The sequence below is a fragment of the Phaenicophaeus curvirostris genome, chromosome 2 (assembly GCF_032191515.1).
Source record: "Phaenicophaeus curvirostris isolate KB17595 chromosome 2, BPBGC_Pcur_1.0, whole genome shotgun sequence".
NCBI lineage: Eukaryota > Metazoa > Chordata > Aves > Cuculiformes > Cuculidae > Phaenicophaeus > Phaenicophaeus curvirostris.
The window spans coordinates 106118343-106131329 of record NC_091393.1 but is presented as its reverse complement, the minus strand read 5'-3'; the positions used below and the strand labels follow the sequence as shown (position 1 = coordinate 106131329).

At 43.5% G+C, this 12987-nt stretch overlaps 1 protein-coding gene across 1 annotated transcript in view; it reads right to left on the bottom strand.

Annotated features, from left to right (window-relative positions):
• Nucleotides 1-8458: 8458 nt before the first annotated feature.
• Nucleotides 8459-12987, bottom strand: part of SLC24A3 (solute carrier family 24 member 3) — a 209137-nt gene continuing 204608 nt past the window's right edge. The window contains exon 16 of the mRNA XM_069850350.1: nt 8459-9019. Within this exon, the coding sequence (XP_069706451.1) occupies nt 8963-9019 (57 nt within the window). The 3' untranslated portion in view covers nt 8459-8962. The remainder of the gene's footprint in view (nt 9020-12987) is intronic.

Here is a 12987-nt window from a genome sequence, read left to right as displayed (position 1 = left end):
CTGGAGAGACCTTTTAGCAGCCTTGCAGAACTGAAAAGGGGCCTCCAGGAAAGCTGGGGAGAGGCTCTTTATCAGGGAGTGCAGAGATAGGGTGAAGTGGAACAGTTTTACGCTGAAAAGAGGGGAGATTTAGATTAAGTACTAGGAAGAAATGTTTTCCTGTGTGGGTGGTGAGGCACTGGCAGAGGTTGCCCAGAGAAGTCGTAGATGCCTCATTTCTGGAGGTGTTCGAGGCCAGGTTGGATGGGGCTTTGATCAGCCTGATGCAGTGGAAGGTGTCCCTGCCCATGGCAAAGGGGTTGGAACTGGATGATCTTTAAGGTCGCATCCAACCCAAACCATTCTGATTCTATGATTCTTCACATACACCTTTATCTTCACCCAGTGCTCCGTTCTCACTGACTTAAGCTAACAAACTGGAGACAATAAATTACAGCATTGATACCATTAGGATGTGCACCTTACACAGTTAATTCCAGGATCCTAGCACTTGATGTTTCACAAGTTTATTAGATTTATTTCAGGGCAAGTTATTTCAGGGCAAGTTATTTCAATAACAAAACAAGAGCAAGTTTTTCCTTCCAGTCTGTCAGCTACTCTCTCTGTAAACAGAGTACCCACTGGAAATACTAGCAACCATGCTGAAAATGGCAACCCACACGTCAAGTGTGATTAGAAACATATCCAGAGAGTCATGACAATGGAAAAACCTATTTAAAGTGAGTATTGCAATTCCAAAATTCAGACCATTAAAATGAAGGGTGGATGCCTACCTAGCTTGAAGAAGCAGGACCAAGCAATGCTGCCTTATTTACAAGGTGGTGACATTTACATTAGTCCACTGCTTCCATGAAAACGGCCATTAATCTTTAGGCATAAGAGACCCTCTTGGCTCATGGATGCAACTGCTGAATGCATCTGAGCAGCTTCTGTTGCTGCAGCTTTCATATAATCTATAGCTGCCTTTTGACAGAGAGGTGTGAAACTCCGGTGTGCTAGAAGGCAGCTGAAGCAATCCTGCCTGCTGGTTGCGAAAACAGTGGTGAGTTCTGCAAGCTGTCTCAAGGGCCACTGCAACCTTTCTGCTCCACCTACCACACATACCACAAAAAACCTCCGACATTTAAAAGCAGTTATCACAAGGGATACTGTAGCTGCTCCCTCTGGAAGCCGCTGGCATTTGTTCAGGTAGCCTAATAGATGGTACTGAAGTCCATTTTTGCAGTGCCTGGCTTGGCATAGCTGTCAGAGCCCTTGGCTACCCTTACAGAGAGGGAGGAGGTACCCTTGCCACCCAAAAGGATTTGGGAGCAGTTCAGCAAGGTGCCTGCCAGCCACAGAGGAAAACAAGAGCAAATAAGAGGCAGTAAGTGAGAGGCAGGCTAGGACATAGCCAGCCCTGCCAAACCGGAGCAGAACTGAGCCCTAGGGACTGGAGGGAATTTACTGGAAAAGACTTGCCGCACACAGCCTTTCAAGTGCCTGAGATACTGGTTGAAGTTTCATGGCTTGTGTTTCCAATTTATCCCTGATTGAGAGCCCCCTCAATCCAGCTGTGAGCATGTAGAGTATGCCTGCAGAAGAGAAGATTTTTCCAAGACCTGAATAACTGGGCTATATTTGTCATCCTATGGGTTGGGGCAGAGACCAATGCGCACGCAGAAGGCTTAATGCCTTGGTCAAATGCCCTAAAGAACTTGACTAGACTGGACAAGAAAAGGCACCTGACCTTCCCCAAGCTGCTGCATTGCTGTATTATGCATCCTGGTGAGGTGAGGGAGGCTTTCTCATGTAATTTTGACTGGGCCTGGGTAGTTTGTACTTTAGCTCTAAAAATCACACAGTTACCACACCCTGGCAACTGCAGAAAGGAGCAGCCAACTATTAATCCCTTCAGCTAGCTTCTCTCATGGTAGCCAAGATTCCTATGTCAAGAGACTTTCCTCTTCTCCTGGCTCCTACCCTAGAAGCCTGCCACATCACTGTGAGCTCTGCGGGAGGGAGAAGAGACACTGCAGCACTATTTGCAGATCCCATCAACTCATCAGTCTCCTTTGTGCTGAACATGCTGCTGCACCACAGGAAGACCTGTGTGGTCTCCCAGCCATGGAAGTGCATCCATCCCATCCCTCCAGAGCCTGGTCATGTTCACTGATGACTTCAGAGTGATTTTCTTCTCACCTTAAAACATGGTGTGTGTTTGAGTTGACAGCTTCTGACAGTGATTGCTTCAGTACATTCAAACACTTATCTCCTGTCAGTATTGGTCATATTATGCTTTGGGTTGTAAGTCAGATTTCTTGTTCCAATTTGGAAAACAACGTTAGCACTCAGCTGTGTTCTATAACAAAGGAGGAGGAAAACTAGAATCAAACTGCATGAAGAGGGCACAGCAAAAACTACTTATGTGCAAAAGAGGCCCAGTTGTTTTGTTTAGTTTTCCTAATGACTTTTTTCATACCCTGAGCAGAGGACACTCATGTATTTACATGCACGGGAAGAAAAAAAATCCACCAAACAATTCCACAAACCAACAAGTGAACAAACCCCAGAAAATGGAGACAACTAGTTTTTCTGCAAACTGCTGGCATTGGGATCCTGAGTTGTTCTGGGCTCAGGCACGACCTGCTGTGTACAGTGAGGCAGAATCTCTCCTTGTTCCACCTTTTCGTTTTCCAGATCCAAAGGATATTCCATCTTCATCAAAATTTCGGTGTCACAGAGTTCCTAGTTCAGGATTCACTAATGCTGAGGTAGACGTCTATCCTGACCCTGTAAGCCGTACACTCCAGAACTTCATACAGTCAAAACCCACAGAAGAGACACCATGAACCTCAAAAAGCTGAGTGGAAGAAGAGTGCCAAGAGAGGTGCCAGGCAACTCAGAGCTCCAGCTCTCCCAGGGCTAAGAGGCAGAGCCGATACAGGTGTGCAGCTGGATCCCAGGCCAGGGCAATCCATGCATGCTTCTTCCCACCTCTGGGGATTCCCCAGAAGCTGCCTTTTCCACATAGCCAGCTTGAACAATGCCTGTAAGGCTATCTGTGAGCATCACTTGCTGTACTGCTAACTCATCCCTGCCTGGTACATGTAGCAGAGACATCTTGCCTCTCTCCTACTGAAAAACTATTCTCCCCTTCAAGAGCAACCTCCTGGGCATGTTACGTTGCTCAGTGTGAATGAGACAAACACCTCCTATCACTGCAGGTGAGGGTGTTCCCTGCATCTGGATGGGACAATGACCCTGGTCCTTTCAGATAGCCTGGCCTAAGCAATCCTGCCAATATGAGAATAAAGTAGAGTTGATCACTGGGGCCTGAAATTGGTGAGACAAGATGCTGACATGCTGCAAATGAGAAAGTGGTTAATCTTGTTGCTGTCTGGCACTGTTTGAATTGTTGCACAAACAGCCACTGTCTGAATGCATGGAGCGGGTAAAGGGATGTGACTTAATCCCTGAGAGTGGGTTTTAAGAAGGCTGAAGGTTGAACCCTTTGTCTTCTGGTCGATGTCTGCTTCTTGGTTGGACTTGATGTTCTTAGAGGCCTTTTCCAACCGTAATTATTCTATGATTTTTTCCTATTCTATGATTCTTGCCATTTCCATGAGCATAGGCACCAACGTCAGGCAAAGAAATTGCTTTAAAACTGGGATTTATGTCTTACTTCCCGTTCTCCCATAGGAGGTAAAAGAGATGTTCCCCAACACTGCACTTTGCTTCACATACTCATTATTGTATTTTGATAAAGTTCTTATTGTACACAAAGATGCCTTGCTACTCAGATGAGCCCAGCATAATCACCCATGTCATGTTTCATTTCTACCTGCTTGACAACAATATTGGAGAATGCTTTTTGACAACGTCTTGTGGATTAATCTGTTTTTCAAGAGATTTTAGTGCTACCTGCATGATTCTGAACAAATAACTCTTTTTACTGGTCATCCCATTAACTGCAAGTCATTAGCGTGCATTTATTAGAGTATACAGCGCTCTTGTATTTATTGAACTACACAAATGGGATAAAAATTGGCCTGACAAGTGTTGTGACAAAAGCCTCACGTCACTTCTGCTACTTCGTATGGCATCTCCAATATGGCAAGAGAAAATGTGTGTCTTCTGTTTTCTGTACTCATCACAGAGCTACTTTTTTTGCTTCTTCAAGTTTTTTTCCCTTCCTTAAGGCTAATCGCAAAGAGCTGGGATAGAGTTGTTTATGATTGTCAGTCACTCTTTCTGTGGGAAGAAATTACTCTTTGATTATTTCATTATGTTGTGCTCTTGAGTTCAACTCTCCCAGCCTTTTCCCATCTGGCCAACAGCTTTTCAACACACCCCAATATAAAGATGGATTTCCATTGTGGGGTTCTGATGAGAGATCCAACAGTTCATGTATCTTCCTCACTGGAAAGAAATCAATAAGTGGAAATACTGCATAACTGCATTTCCAGCTTAGTAGCACTTGCTTTTTACCTTCCCTCTCTTTGAGTTTTTTTTTTTATAACAGTATTCCAATAAAATGTATATCCTTATGGGGATGTGGGAACACCTTGACATTCTGCCTCTCAGTAAGCGTGCAGACCAGAACACCAAGCTTCTCAGAAATGCTCTGCAGAGTGCAGGCCAAGAGCAACTCATGGGCACCACGCACACCCTACCCTCTCTGAGCATGGTGTAAGGAAGATGCGAGGGCCATGGCATCTGATCCCATCTCCACACCAGCAGCCTTATTAGATCAGGCAGCAAGAAGGGAAGGCACAACAATGAGCTTCCAGCTGCCAATGAAAGCTCATTCCAGCTGCATATGTGCCAGAAGCTATTCCTTCCTCTGCAGCCTGAGCCAAAGTGACATGAGACTACTGATGAGATCTCTGTCCAGGGAGACAATGGCTGCCAGACACTGGCTGTGAGCAATCCTCAGGAACTTGGGAGGAATCAGAGACTTAATTCTGATCTGCTTGCTGAATGCATGTCTTTTTTATGTGAGGGAAGGGGTGGTAGGACCTGTATTTGGGTAATCACTTCCTCACTCCACCTGAATTCTGAATCACTGATGCTGTCTCAGACCCACTGCTGAAGCACAGTGACTTGATTCAAGTTTGGGCATCAGTTTTAAAGCCCTTGGAAGTACCAGCTACTGAGGAAACTAGCCTCTACCTCAACAACGGTGGTTGTGGCACCAGCAAATGAGAACATGCTCTCATTATCTTCCATCCTTCTCTCACAACTTGCAGGAAAATAATGTTTGTGAGTCATCCTTTCATCTTTACAACACTACTGAAGAAGAAAAAAGGGGAAAAAAAAGACAGTGTTTGTAGCCTGGCCATAAAATTGTTTGCTAAACAAAATTAACTGTGCTTCAAATCTCCAGTTACAATGCTAAGTGACATCCACCACACCAATTTATGGGAAAACATCACTAGAGAGAACTGCGATCAACTAATTGTCACTTCAGCATGATGTTTTAACAGTGCACTGTTTAACTAGACCCAGCGAAAGTGTAATTACTAATGTAATTTCTGCTTCTTAATTAAATTGATAACATCTGCCTGTTGCTTCCCAGGACCTCTACTGCTTCACTGCACCTGTCTGTACATGAATTTTTGTGCCCACAGGCAATGCCATTCTAAGGCAGCAGCAGATACTTGCTTTATTATGTCTTGGCAGCCAAACTGGACCACTATGAACCTGGAGGAGAATCAGGCCCTTCCTTTGCTGGGACAGCAACAAGACTGCCATTATTCAAAGGAGGGGAAAAAATGCCTGTGGCCATGTTAATGCTTTTGTCTTTATTAGTGAAAGTATTAACATTTCCCAATGTGCTTTCAAATTATATAGTGAAGTATTTTGCCTTCAGTTTGGAGCTGCTAGTAAAAATAGCTCAGTCATATATGGCCAATAACCTGAGGATAATCAGCTCTGAGCATAACTCCCACAGAAGTGGGCAGAAGCTGGCCAGTCCAGAAGCTGGTGTGCAGCCTTGCAGTTTGAAAGATCTGAGATTGATTTTAGAGTTAAACCCCTTGCTTTTCTCCAGTGGGGAGCAAATTTATGTATGTAGACAACAAAACCCATTACAGAGATAAACAATATCAATCTAAAGCGCCACTAAATATAGTTACCATTCCTTAGAAGGGCCAAGCATTATGAAATCAAATGGCAGGAAGCAAGAGGACAAGATAATATCCCATCCCTGTATCTCCCATCCCTGGAGGTGTTCAAGGCTGGGCTGGATGAGACTTTGAGCAACCTGGTCCAGTGAAAGGTGTCCCTGCCCATAGCAGGGGGGCTGGAATTGGATGGGTTTTAAGGTCCCTTCCAACTCAGACCATCCTATGATTCTATGATAATTAACCCAAAATGTAATACACAAGTCCAGTTTTGTAAGTACTTATAGCCATAGACCTCTACTGAACTCAGTAGGTTTCTCCCTACTTATGTAAGTTGCTTAGTCTTCAGCCTGGAGAGAGCTTTGACAGCCAGGAATGAGGGCAGAGCTGCAACCAGGCCAGGTTCTTGAGACATTTTCAGTTAATACAGAGCCATACTCTACAGGCAGCTTGGTTGGAATGGGGGAATCTCAGTAACAGATAAGTAGCTTTTTGAATAAGGATGCCCAGATCTGACCTGTGAGGTTTAATATTGTAATCTACTGTCTAAGTGTATTGCTGCTCTAATCACAGTCACAGTGGAGTCCTTGAGTAGCTGAACATTAGAAAGACCATCGATAACCCCTGCTGTGCTGCTCAAAAAAAAAAAAAAAAAGCTATCAAGTGGATTAATGGAGGCAATAAGGTGTATACAGAAACTCATTATCTTCCAGTTGAGACAAAACTATCCATTAATATCTGACACAGAGCATACTCTGTAAAACTGGGAACAGATATTGAAAATGAGCAAATCCCAGCAGGCCTAATGCATATGTGATGAACTAGTTATTAGTATTTGATCCAGCAAGCTCTGTCGCTAAGGATGAGTATCATTTCTGTTGGAATGTATAAGTCTATATGCCCTAGATGGCATTGCTCTGCAACGTTAGAAAACATACTTCTAAAATCCAAGCTCTGAGTGCCGTCAGCACAAAAGAATTTTAAGCAGGACAAGTGTTGCTCTAAGTTCACAAACACGAAGATATTAAAAAGAGTTCTCTTTTTAATGTTACTTGTTGGAGACATTTCCACTGCAGCTGATACATTAATTATGCCACTTTCTTTTTACCCCCCATTCATTCTTTAAAGGCTTACTTGTAAAATCGTCTTGTGTGAGCAGTTGCAGTAAGCAACTGCTCTGGTTTGAAGTGGTTTCATTGCACCTGCTCTCTCCAGGCTGTGGTATTTAATTGTTTTTATTTATTCTGTGCTACTCTTCTCTGGCAATTTGCTTGGCACTGAGAAGAAGGCTCACCCCAATTACAGAGTGCCGTTTGTTCCCAACAGTCAGAGGCTGAAGATGAGCCTCCTTCTCTGTGAATGCTCGCTGCAGCCCACTTAAAGCAGCTGGAGAGGAAGTGGGCAGATGCTCAGCTCTGCTCAGCTCCTCCATGGCAGCAGGGAGGAAAAATACACACAAAATCAACATACCTGCAGTTTGTCCCAAGTCCTGTGTCTGCATACCTCCCTTTCAGAGGCACAGCCATATGTTGCCTCTGCTTACAGAAGCTTTCTAGAAAGCAAGATGTACTGTGAGCACCCATGTGCATCCACCTTCCAGCGCCAAGGATTAGGACTTGCAGTCTCAAGGAGCTGTGCAGCCCTCCAGCATCCTGAAGGCTGCCTAATAAAAGATTTTGGCAATGAAATCCATAACTATTAAGCACTCATTCTCCAGGGTGTGGTTGACATGTCTAGGCACCCCGCACAAGCATGGGGAGAAGCCTCAGCTAGGAGGTCTTACTAGCCAGCCCACTGAGCTGGGGAGATGTCTGCAGCTGAACACCCAGGGCTGTGACAGAGTTGTATGGAAATGCCTCAGCGTTTCTGGGATGCGTAACTCTATTCTTTCTCTTAGGAGGCGTCTCTGTTCACAGCTTTTCACAACTGAATGGCATTGTGTACATCCTGCTCTGCAAGCGCATGCTCTTTGTGTTGTCTGTCCTAGGAGGCTGTAGCACCAAGAGGCTAAAAATCATTTTGGGTGGAGGCTCATATCCAAGCTCTCTGTCATTGACTTGAAAACAGAAAGGAAGACAAGTGCTTGAATTCCTCAGGCATGAGACAAAAGTCCTGGTTCCCCAGATGCTGTGGTCCACAGCACTGATGTGGGCAGTAAGACTGGCAGGTAAAAGTGGGCTTAGGGCACGGTGTTGGATTTTCCTTGGCTTTGAGAATGACATTTTGGAAGGAAAATCAGTCTGATGCTCCCATACAGATTAGGGTATGCATTGTGGATGTATGTAGAGTATAATTTGTTGTGTGGTATAAAGGGAAGGATCAGCCACAAAACATGCATTTCAGGGTTGTTTTTTTAAGATGTTATTCCAGAGATTAAAACAAAGAAGAAAAGACATTTTCCTCAGCAGCAGAGACATTCATTAATCAGTCCTCTTGCAAGCATGACTTTGGGATGACTGAAGACTTTTGAGTCATCAGAGGACATTATACTGAGAATACAGACAGATGCCATTTTGTTCAAGCAGCAGAAGATGTAATAAAATGGTCAAAATCAATTGGGAAGAGCTTGGAGGGAGATTATTATCTGCAACTTACAGATAAAAGATCTTTCATCTCTGCTAGCGGTTATTTCAAAGCAAGTAGCTCTTGGGATGGCAAAGATACAAGTTCAGCCTCTAAAGCAAGCTAGAAGTGACCTCCAATGGGAAATTAAATAGGATTTGTGCTCTAGGTTTGCATCTTTATGATGAATAAAGATGGCCAGGTGGGAGAGGAGGGTTAGTTTCCTTTTCACCACACTTTGTACTTCTGTTCCATTTCATTTGTTGTTCTGCACTAAAAATGTACATCTTTCCTTAGGCAGGGTTTGCGATGGCTGAAGAATAACTGCAAAGGCGACACAGCAACAGCTTCTAAAAAAGAAGAGGTGAATACATGAATATGAAATACACGCTTTTCAATAACTCCTCCAGCACAAGTAATGATGGCTTGCTTTCACATTCTGATTTTCCTAACTTCAATGAAATTGGCTAGAAATTCAATTACTCCCCCTGACATCTAAAAAGCACTTTCTAACTTTCCAGGCTGTAAGTTACACAGAATTTTTCTAGAGTGAAGTAATCACAAGGCTGAATCAAAAAAGCTGCATGTTTGGCATATCACCTTGGCAGGGGGTAGGGAGCGAGAGTATCTTCAGAGTCCAACAGTCAGCTGGAACAGCTCCAAACTGTGACGAAAAGCAAGATTATCTTTGAACCAGAAAACTAGTCATAGGGAAGTCTCTACAGAGATGCAGCATCTGTATGGATTCCAACATACCTTTTGGGTTGCCAGCACACAGAGTTGGAAAGCAAACAAACCAATGGAAAATATTTTCAAGACAACTGCTGGGCTTGTACTGATGAAAGACATTTTCTGCATGAACATCAAAAGCTGCACCTCATCTCTGTGCTTTGTCCACGTGGACAGAGATGGGATCAGCATGTGTGCCTTTTCTGTACCGCACGACTCTTCTGCACCTGGAAATAGCTGTGGATGTGTAAGTAAATAATTTCTGCCTAAGCTGGTACCACTGCTTTTTGTGGGCATGGTGGGTACTTCAGAAACATGGTATCATTTTGGTAATGGCTGGTACAAAGATATAAGCAAAAATATTTTAGGTGAGGTAGCCAGTCCCAATTACATGCTTTTTCATTCATGAATGTTAAGCTCTTCTTTCAGAGAAGGTACAATGGGAGGGGAGGTCAGCTGAACTGTTCTGACCTTCCCACGTGATAAGGCAGAAAGCAAAGAGAGTCCTGTCACCAAGGCAGGCTTAGATTTAGTAGGGAAACTGCTGTCTCTGCTCAGCTACAGCAGAACATAAAAGCAGCACAAGTATTTTACCACTCTAGAAGTATTCTAACAAGCCCTTTCCACAGGTTTTCCGCAGCTTTCTGTAACAGAAACTAGCTGTATTAGAACTGTTAAAATAACACCACCTCCTCATTATTATTCCGAGCATTGCTGAAAATACTATTCCAGGAATAATTTCAGAAGGAGGACTGGATCTCATAACCATGGCTGTCATGTCAATAGGCACAGCTGGGAGAGTGAGAATTAATTCCCACTACCCTGTGTCGGGAAGAGAATAAGCAACTTCAGTGCGATAACTTCAGATCTGTATGGTTGTAACAGAGCAGAACTTGACTCATTATACAATAGCAATTAACATTCCCATAGCATTTGTTTCCAAATGGACGCTGACATGTACATGTCTCACAAGCCAGCCAGCTTCTACATGAACTGCTGTGGTACACACACCTTTACAGCAAGTGTGCATTAAGTGGCGGATATAAAAAGTCTTTTTTCTTCTTCCTTCACTCTCTTATTCAGTGGTCAGGTCAAATGAGTGGTACACAGTACTCTCAGAATTATACCAAAAAAGAGTAAATCATTGGGATTGTGACCCACAGGGGCGCTCTGCTCCTATGCCCAAGCACACCCTGAAGTGTTGAGTTAGTACAAAGAGAGGATATTTTTATTGATAAACATTATATTGTCTTAGTGTAGATGTCTGACACAGTATTAAATCAAATGACAAAACATTTTAAGTAATTCATTCTAATAAAACTTCTTTGATATTCCATAGACAATAGTGCTGTGAATTTTGTTTATAGTATAACACATTAAAAACACAGAAATACAAGTTTCTAATTTCATAGGTTACCAGCAAACAGAGAAAAATGCATGCTTTCATTTCTGTTAAATTTGTAACTTACACAGGCAAGTGGAACAACTATGCATAGGAGACTATTCTACAACAAGTTGTAAAACAAACATACAGAAAGACTGACCTTATAATACTTTTACAAGTATGACAAAACCATTGTAACTCATTTCAAAAGGTAACAAATGTTTTGTCTGTGGCTCCGCCATTTACACACTTCTAAGCTGACTTAATAAAAAGCTATTTTGAGTAGAATCATGTTACTAGAAACCACTGATTATTTTGTTTTCTGGCTGGCTGTAAAGGAACATCACTGTGTGTGCGTTTGCACTCAGTTCCACCTACATTTTCTTCCTTATGTTTAGAAGCATCACAGAACCTTCCAACTCAGTGATAAGGAACCCAGACAGTGTTGTTTGATCCCAAACCAAACAAAAGGTGCTCATATCAGTGACTTTTATTGCTGTGCTTCCTGCAGCTTTGATGCCACAACTGCACCATAGAGCAGAAAACCCATCGCGCACACAATTCAAAGAAACAGTGTTAGGTTTGCCATTGGACTTGATGATCAAAGGTCTTTTCCAACCTAAATGATTCTATGCTTCTAAAAATCTGTATGGTTTCTTCACAGTCTGGTTTAGAACAAGCTATTGTAGGGATTGCATTCAGTGGTCTAAGACTCGAATAATGATACATAACCAAGTTTCCCGTAATAGCTCCACAAAATTATCAGATTTTGAATAGCCATCTGCTGGGCCATGAGAGAATTTAACCACTCCCCACCACCTCTTCCAGCTGCTGACACTGGGAATCTCCCTGCGTGCCTTGGTGACCTAGGCTGACTCCCAGGGGACTCATTAGGTCAGGAACAGCAGTGAGTAAGTCTGACAGTTTGGGCTTGGCTCTGAAAAAGGCTGGAAGGGGCTAAAGGTGACCCCGTGTGCAAAGAAACCAGCTGTCCTTACCCCAGCTGACTTGCTTTCTTACAGGGATGTATCTGTACCTGTAAGACGGTTGGACTTTATGATCTTAGAGGTCTTCTCAAACCTTAGTAACTCTGCAGTCTAAAAACTCACCTCAACCACAGGGGCAGTGGCAGGGAAAGCCCGTGCAAGGAAAACAAAGGGAAGTTTCTCCAGAGAGACTGCACCCAATGGGACCTGTTGCCCTTTAGCGGTGAGCAGAGGTCCAACGCTTCTGAGAATTCAGCCGTCATTTTTAGTGCATAAATGGGAGCTATCAAAAGTGCTGAGCTAATGAAAGCTTGGTCCAAAAAATGCTAGACGAACCAGGGGAGGAGGAAGTGTTGGTGAGGGCAGGGACCCCTGAAACTTGTGCAATGTACCTGAGGATTAACAGGTCTGTCTGCTCAACTTTGTGTTCTATTGAAATCCTGGTTTACAAGTGTATGAATTCCCATTGCCATGTTTGTTGTCGGCAGAAGTGAACTTTGCCCTGCAGGGCTCCCAGCCATGCACCCATGACTGTGACCAGATGAACCACGCACTGAAGAGAAGCACCAGCCCTGCCCTCCTGCACATTGGCTGAAGCTCTGATGGATGCGCTACCAACAGGAACTTCTGAGCCATTGCCAAACCTTACCATGGCGTTTCAGATTGTAAAGGACTTCAACAGACAGCAACTCCACCCCAAATCCAAACAAACATCTTCCTAATTTGGTTTCAGCCTTGAAAACAAACATTCGATAGAAGGATGAATGTAATCTATCATTCCTTTAGTCATGTCTTACAAATACCGCCTGCATTAAGGGCCTAGTAATGATTCTCAGCTTTACAAGGACAGTGAAGCCAATCAAACTGTTCCTCAAGGCAACAGTAAGTAAAATTTGTCCCTGAATCTTCAATGCATGGCAAAGTTCACTGCATACCAGCTCATCTCACAGGTATGCAGATAGCTATAAGCGTGTTTATGCAACCATTGATGTAACAGATAAAACACATACTTGTGAAGCTAGGATAAGAACTGAGTCAGAGACCTTGTTTCTGGCATATCTCTGCACCTCTCCCTGATAGAGGGATGCAATATTTCTCACTGGGAAGAAATACCTTTCATCAGGAGGGTGAGAGCTGTAAAGATCAAATAGAATTGAAGCATAACTGCAGCCCTTGCAGAACTTGCCAGTAACCTAATGACACAATGACCAGTGTTTTG